This window comes from Planococcus citri, chromosome 2, assembly GCF_950023065.1.
Source record: "Planococcus citri chromosome 2, ihPlaCitr1.1, whole genome shotgun sequence".
In the NCBI taxonomy this organism is placed as follows: domain Eukaryota; kingdom Metazoa; phylum Arthropoda; class Insecta; order Hemiptera; family Pseudococcidae; genus Planococcus; species Planococcus citri.
The window spans coordinates 83,672,348-83,680,135 of NC_088678.1; the positions used below are offsets into that span (position 1 = coordinate 83,672,348).

Sequence of the window (7,788 nt, forward strand, 5' to 3'; positions counted from 1 at the left end):
ACTATTCGTTTCGTTAATGAGTTTATGGGTATTTAGCTTCGAGGTATAAAGTACATACACATAGCATAATACAGTACATATGTACTACATACATAGGATAAAAGCAACGGCGGCGATATCTACCAGAATAGGTACACCACACAGTACGATGGCATTGGTGAATTTTCGTACGTGTGTGTGACATTGTGACGTGTGTACGTATAAAGATAGCATGCCATCAGTAGCGAAATATCAGTGTCGAAGTGAAGAGCTTTCGGTTAACAGTGAGAAATGGAAATGTTGACAGTTTTTTCGTTAATAGCTGTTGCACTAACTATAAGTTCGAGTTATGCTCCCGGTGTCGACGCTTGCGTAAGTAGTACCTCCACTTTCCTCCTATACTTTTATACAATACCGATGTACATAGACATACTCGTAGTACATATACAAGTACATAATATAATGTAAGCTAATGTTGAGTACTTGGACCTGTCCTCACCACCTACCATCAGTCTGCCATGCCAATGCCACCCACTACTTAGCAGCCTTCTGCATAGTAAAATCCAGTTCCACCTATTTGTATCTCTTATACAGGTTGTATGTACTTACGAGTACATAGATGCTTGTACGATATGCCATACACTCGCACATACGAGTAAGTATAGGTATACGTCTACAAACGTCAAATGTACCTATTCATTATAGGGTACGAGCTTTCTGCAACCGCGACCTAACCTCACACCCGCGACCCGTCGCGTCCCGTCTCGTCTCGTCGCGTCGTCAACTTGACGATTAAGTGTTCAAATGGATACCTTTGCCAACCACCCACCGACTGCGCTGTCACGTCTTTGAAAAACGCGTTAAAATTTAACCATTACGAAAAAGTTGCATTTGCCGCAGCTTTTACGAGAATTTCAAAAGTTTTTCGTCTCTCTCATTTCGCACTCTCAGTCATCTCACTTTTACGTCTAACGTGAATAGAAAGTAAAACGACTACGACGTCAACGACGACGCAACGCGACGCGACGTAGCCAATAGCTAAAGGCATTCATGATACGAGTGTCGAGTACCTATACAAAAAGAGCTAGATAGATGGGCTACATTTTTAATTTCATCTTCATCCCACTCTGAGAAAAGAATTCTCAAATATACCATCGGGTGTCCAACTGCAACCAGGCGAGTACATAGCGTGGCTGATAGGAAGGAAGCCAGGAACTAGATAAGTATACCTACAACACCCGATTGCCTGTTGCCTGTCACCTAATTAAGATCGTAGCTAATATGTACATAGCATTCGGCAGCTCTGTTGGATCGCTAACAGGAGGTGCGCTCGATGGGCACGATTTTTTTCATCGATTGGCGACTGTAATCAGTCACTAATCACAGTCAGAAAAGTACAAAATGTTATGTTACGTATACTCGCTACGAAAATACTCGCGTAATTGCGGAAGTCACCAAACACGTAACACTGAAAAACAAACATCGATAATTTTATGGAAAATTAGCAACCACGATCTAGATAAGGAGCCTGCATAACAATGTGTGCCTTTGCTCGCCTGTGTCTGTGTCTATCAACACTCGCGCACCTCTATTTATACCTACATAAGTTTTGATCTTGAACAATAAGAAATTAAAACTTTACCCCCTTCTTTTCAACTCAACCTTCACTATTCCCCGATTAACTTCCGACAACAATAGCCGAAAATGGTTTTTAAAGCCCCAAAAATTATTATGTGTGATGGTTTTTGACTTTCGTTCCTTTTATGCTAATTTTCAAAGGAAACCCCCCTTAATACGGGCTCTTAACATTCATATTTCTCAAAACATTTTTTTTTGTTTGTATGATGCACATTCCTTGAAACTTTTAGCTTTCAAACTTGAAAATATTGTCGCTCCTGAAAGTCCCTTATGTTTAAAAAAAATCCAAAAATTCCATAAATTCAACTTGCGCCTAGAATTTTTTTATTCCTCCGTCAAAATAATACAGTCGATATAAGAATTTTATGACAATTTCCCATTTCTGGTTCGGAATTCTTCTACCAAAATAACCCAATATCAAGAAAAATCCTTCCTCTTGCAATAAGCCCCCCCCCCACCCAATGGAAAATATGGAAATTTGCAGTTTTTAAAACTACTTTGAAAACGTTTCATTTTTGGCCAGAATCCTTCTATGTAAATGGCTCCCCTTTTCAAGAAAAAGTCTCCCAATGTTCCCCAAACAATTTTGGCACTCTTTAGTGTAAAGCAGCTTTTCTAAATGTTAGAAAAAAGCAAAAAAAAAAAATAATACCGAAAAGAAATCACAGTTGTAAGAATTTTTTAAAAATTTTCCATTTTTCTAAAATAGGTAAAATCTTTTTAAGAAAAATTCCATCCTTGGTCCCCAGGCAAGTAATGTTAGTCCCTCATAAAAGTAAAAATTGAAGTACATAAACGACTGTAATGTATTTTTCGACTGTTTTTCAAGGGGGTGGGGGTGTCCACTGTCCATATGAGACTTACATTGGTTGTGGAATTAAGAAAGATTATTTCTTTAAAAGAGAGCTGTTTAAAAGAATTCTGACACATAAACAGGAAATTACTGATTTTTTTTGTTCAACTCGAACTTTTTTTGAACGTGGGAGGGAGGGAAATATCCATCAATCAATCAATCAATATTTATTTATTTCTAAAAATATTTTGAAATTACACAATACCCCCCCCCCCTTATGCGCAATTACACGAGCGAGGGGGCCTCCGAGGTAACATTGTTCATGTGAGAAAAAAAAATTTAACAGATTGAAGGAGGAGAGGGGAAAAAAAGAAAGAGAAACAAACAAAACAAACCAAAAAATAAAAAATAAATACGTACCTAATTATGCTAATGAAAGAGTATAAAACAAAACTAAAAGCTAAAAATAACTAACACACAGGAAAGTTTAATGACAAAGTCATTTATCATCCTAGAATATAAAATGAGTGCATCTACAGCGGAATAACAGGACCTCACATACTATAAGCAAACAGAGGGCACACATGTGACGTAATATTACCCAGTAGTCTGTAAGACGTGTTTTCGCTCTCCAATAACCACCAGACTAGTGCCAGCCGAGAGCCCAAACCTCCACTCATCACTGCATTAAACAGCGTCTGCAAACACCACAGAGCCTGAGCACCAGATCTGTCTTGCTGGTACCTAGGAAGGGGAGCAACGGTGTTATCAATTTCCCTCCTCCTCTCATTCACATAAACTCTAAATTTGGACCTATTCCTTTATATATAGTCAATTGCCTGGACTTGATAGAGTTTTTGAATGGGCAGAATTTCTAGTGTTTGAAAATCGTTTTTTGTACTTTCCCCCCTTTTTTTTACCTACAATGCTCCTAACTGCCCATTTTTGTAGAATATGGATAGGGGATAGGTTCTAAATGATAGTCAGCTGCCCCCCCCCCCCAGATGAACAAGCCATACTGGAGTACAGATTGATAGAGAGCATAATACATTTTTACTATGCGTTGAGTGCCAAAATGTTGTGCCAGGAAGCGAATCAAATAGTTTAGTTTTCTAAGTTTAGTTTGTAAGTATAAACTCTGTTCTTTCCAGATCAATTTGGAATCAATTATTATTCCGAGGTACCGAGTTAACTCAACTTGTGACAGGGGCATGCAGCCACATGGAGCCCCACAATCCGGGCTTTCATGCATGTAGCACCTAGACCCCGAGTCAGGGGAAACCCTATAGCCAATAAAGCTTAACTATTTTGATTTGGACGAATTTGGTTTTAATTCATGTTGCCAGAACCAGCCTCCCAATAATTTCAAATCTTCTTTAATAAACTTAATAAGATCATCTTGATTTTTGGCCCTATTTACTAAAGTTGTATCGTCTACAAATCCATATAATGTCCCATTTAATTTTAGTTCGAAAATGTCATTAATGTAAATTAAAAAGAGGATTTGTCCTAGTATGCTGCCCTGTGGTACCCCATGCACTACAGGTAAGAAATTACCAATTTTATTCTCAACTTTAACAGCTTGAGTTCTTCCCTCCAAGTAGGATCTGAACCAGTCATGCTGGACTCCCCTTATCCCACAGTGCCAGAGCTTAGGGAATTGTTTTCTTATAAAATCCAATAACTTCATGGGACGAAGGCGTAAAAATGGGAAACTTCAAAATTAAAGCCACCCTATAGTAAGGTCCACACATTTTTCACCTACCAAGACGGTTGGGTTTTTCACCTTTATTTATGTAGAAAACGTCGCTTTGAAAAATTATCTACTCAATTTGATCGTTTTGTCTACTCTTTTACGAATACTCTTATAAAATCATTACCAAACATTTCAGGAAAGGTGAGAAAATGCGAGAGAAATCTCGTTTTCACATAAAATAAAGCAGAACGAATTACGAAATGAGTAGCGCTTATGAGCGAGAAAAAAAAATATCCGAGTGGCTCATAATTTTCTTCTTCTTTTTTTTTTTTGCGTTGCGCAGGGTGGTTACAAGCTGTACGTGGATTATTTCCGCAACTGCGGCAAGAACGATATAATTCAATTATCCGATGATTTTGGACCAGTATTGAACGAAGATTGTACGGTTGCGATGAACGGTTGCTCAACTGTGAAGCGAAGTTTTAAAACCGCTCAAGTAAGAACGGCGTCTAAATTAAAAGCTACTCGTAAGTTACTCGCCGTATATAGCTTAGCTTCCTCATTTCGCTGTCTGTCGGCTTTTAAACGCACGCAGATGTTAATAATCTGTTCGGTACTCGGTGCCAGATAAGCCTATCCCTATATATACGGCGAGTAAGTATAATTTTTATAAGGTCTGCTCCGAACTTTGAGCTTTGCACGCAAACTCTGGTAACATCGACGTACGAGTATGATACCTCCTATAAGTACCGCTACGTATAAAAATATACGAGCAAATTCGTAAAATTCGTATAGACAATTTAGCACATTTTTTCAATTTCAGGTTACTTACGATCTCACAAGAAATGGTGCTCACTATACGGGTACTAAAAATGCTTGCCAGCTTTTGGAGAGCGTACACGGTGAAGTTCTTTCTATCATGGATTCGATCGGAGCACCTCATCATTGCCCTATCAAAGAAGTAGGTAATAGGTATAGCGAGCTATAGCTTTTGTGAGGTAGAAAGCTGAATTTTAGTAGGTATACTAGTCTACTTTAATGTGCTAAACACGAATCTAATGTGTACCTTCGCGTCCGGGGTGCGGCGTTCTCCCTTATTGTGGATCTAAGCCTCCCAAATTTGGTTTTTGGCCTGTAACGTAACTCCTCAAATATTGATCCTAGCGGAAACTTTCACAATGACCCTCTTTTTTCGGCTTTCAATTGTTCTTTTGAAGCTGAACTTCAAAAATTAAAAAAATAAATCGAAATTGTCTTTCTTTCGACGACGAGATTTTGAAAAAATATGACGTCGTCGCGTCGCGACACCCAAATGACGTGAGGTTAAAGCATGCGGACCTTGTCTGGTGGCATATTTTCAAAGCTACAGGTACTCGCTCGACGCTATGGGCTCATTCACGTATAAAAGACTGCACGGCGGGAATCTTACTGTCGCATCTTTCGCTCAAAAACAATAGATCTCGAATCAATTCGAATTCGGTAGCACTACCTCTACACATTATGTATACTTCAGACGTGTAAATCTACTTCCACCTGTCGCATACCGATTGCATTATTGATCTGTCAGTCAATAACGCAGCTACATAATATACGATACGTATGGCACTTGGCTGTTTCTTTCATGTACAATTGTCCATTACCCACCTGCAGCATGAAGATGATAATAAATTTTTAATGTCAACAGGGCACCGTATGCGCCGAAGGTAAACAAATCAGCATACGAAAACATCGAATCAAATTACCCATGATGTCTGGAACAACCAAAGGTAAAATGGAGATCAAAACCAATTCTGGCAACGCGTGCTTCGAGTTTTCCGCTTCTCTCAACAGAAGATTATTCTCCGGTTGAGACACACACGCGTGAAATATTAGCCCCCATCAGGCTAAATGCTGCGCCTAAACCTATCATCTATTCTTATTTCCTATTTTGCTATTTGCTACTTGCTATTTCTACTCCTTATCATTACCCATTTATTACGATGACTATAATAACGTCAAACGTAACAATCGTGATCGGAAAACAAACACACGCAAATACTCGTAGTAGGTCTGTAGTAGGTAGGTATATTGCCCCGAGTGTTTCTAAACTCTAGAAATATTGAGGAAAAGTGAAAATTCGCTGCTGTTGCTGCTGGCGCTGCTGCTGTGGCGTACAGCGGTACAGTGTACAGCTCGACTCGACGCGCCGCGCCGATGCAAGGTGACTAATTGCAGCAGCGAGCGTATGATATCCAACCGGCCACCGCACCGCTATAAATCATTTTCCAGCAACTCCAACGTCTCCAACCAATAAGCCAACTACAATTTATTACCTCATAACGCGTAACGCGACGCGCATTTTCCATCGCATAACTTTTGCCAAGTACTCCGTACTCGTTTCGTGCCTCACAGACCAATTCGTAAAATTAGCTAATCTTACTCGTATATACGAGTACGTAGAGGTAGACGTACATTACATACTCGTACCTCTACCTACCCTTATTACTCGTACCCGTACCTGTACCTTTACCTACTACGAGTATACTCGTACGTTTGTTTTGAAAATCAGATTTTTCATTTTCACAGCAATGAATCCCAAAAGACGCTCAATTCATTTTTGCCATCCAATTTCAACGCTCCCGAAAAAAATTGTAAAAATTTTCTCCCACAGGGTTTGGCTGACTGAAAGTTACGTAAGTTTATTTTTCTTAAGCCCTTCAACTAACCCTATCAACTTTTTACTTTGACCCCTATTCAATTTGAGAATACGTAGGTGCAGCATTGAGCTTATAATAGTATGTAAAATCGGTTCTCATACGTATTATGTAGATTAAGTAACAGTATGAGTAGGAATACCATAGGTACCTAGTTACCTACTCGTATACCTATTATAGATAAGTAGGTCCAGGTAGGGTGCCCAGAAATATCGAGCACCCCTAATTGTAAGAAAGTTTTTCATTAAAAATATAGGTTGGCAACGTGAAATAGATGCATATGATTGGTGGAATGTTATCTCTCCAGTCCAACAACCAATCATGTGCTATCATTATTACTCGTATCATTCACTGTGACCAACCAAAGTATTTTAGTAGAAAACTTTTTTAGGGGTACTCGATATTTCTGGGCACCCTGTACACATTTTTCTATTAAGTAATTTATTGTTTGTTGTTTTTGTTATTGTTGTTATTGTTGTTGTCGTCGTCTATTTGTTGTTGATATTGTAATCAGTGATATACTGGGTATTAAGCATACAATGTTCATATCTATCAAAATTAATCTTAGTTTTTGTTTAATTATAATGTAGTAAAAAGTTAGTAAATTGATTTGTTCAAATGCACCTTCGAAATGTTCATTCAATCATAATATTATGGAAAATATTTGGAGACAACGAAAAATGCATTAAAACTGGGCTAAATATTCGGCTAATAAATTGCTATTAAAAATCACTGAAATTCACCAAAAACTGATGAAAGGAGGAGAATCGATAAGGCCGTTTTTTGGGCCCGGACAGTTATCGACTCGACCACCCTTTAAATGTTGTAATAAATATACCAAATACGAATCCGTGGTTAGTTGACCCAAAACGACCACTTTTTGGGCTCCAGGGGTTCCCAAAGTTGCGAATAAATAAAGAATTTTAGGAACCACTGAGTATTATTTTCAAAAACTTTTTTAGCGTAATATATCTGTTTGAACCTGATAA

The 7,788-nt window shown here is 38.5% G+C and overlaps 1 protein-coding gene across 1 annotated transcript; it reads left to right on the forward strand.

The window, feature by feature from the left end:
* Positions 1 to 204: 204 nt before the first annotated feature.
* LOC135838108 (uncharacterized) lies at positions 205 to 7,422 on the forward strand. The gene is made up of 4 exons (XM_065353672.1): positions 205 to 351; positions 4,450 to 4,602; positions 4,930 to 5,067; positions 5,791 to 7,422. The coding sequence occupies exons 1-4, from the start codon at positions 271 to 273 to the stop codon at positions 5,953 to 5,955; spliced, it is 537 nt and encodes a 178-aa protein (XP_065209744.1). The 5' UTR covers positions 205 to 270; the 3' UTR covers positions 5,956 to 7,422.
* Positions 7,423 to 7,788: the final 366 nt, after the last annotated feature.

Excerpts from the sequence above, each read along its gene's own strand:
- LOC135838108 (XM_065353672.1), top strand. The coding sequence starts at position 271 with ATGGAAATGTTGACAGTTTTTTCGTTAATAGCTGTTGCACTAACTATA. Across the intron at positions 352-4,449 it reads CTCCCGGTGTCGACGCTTGC|GGTGGTTACAAGCTGTACGT; the intron begins GTAAGTAGTACC and ends TGCGTTGCGCAG. Across the intron at positions 5,068-5,790 it reads ATCATTGCCCTATCAAAGAA|GGCACCGTATGCGCCGAAGG; the intron begins GTAGGTAATAGG and ends TAATGTCAACAG.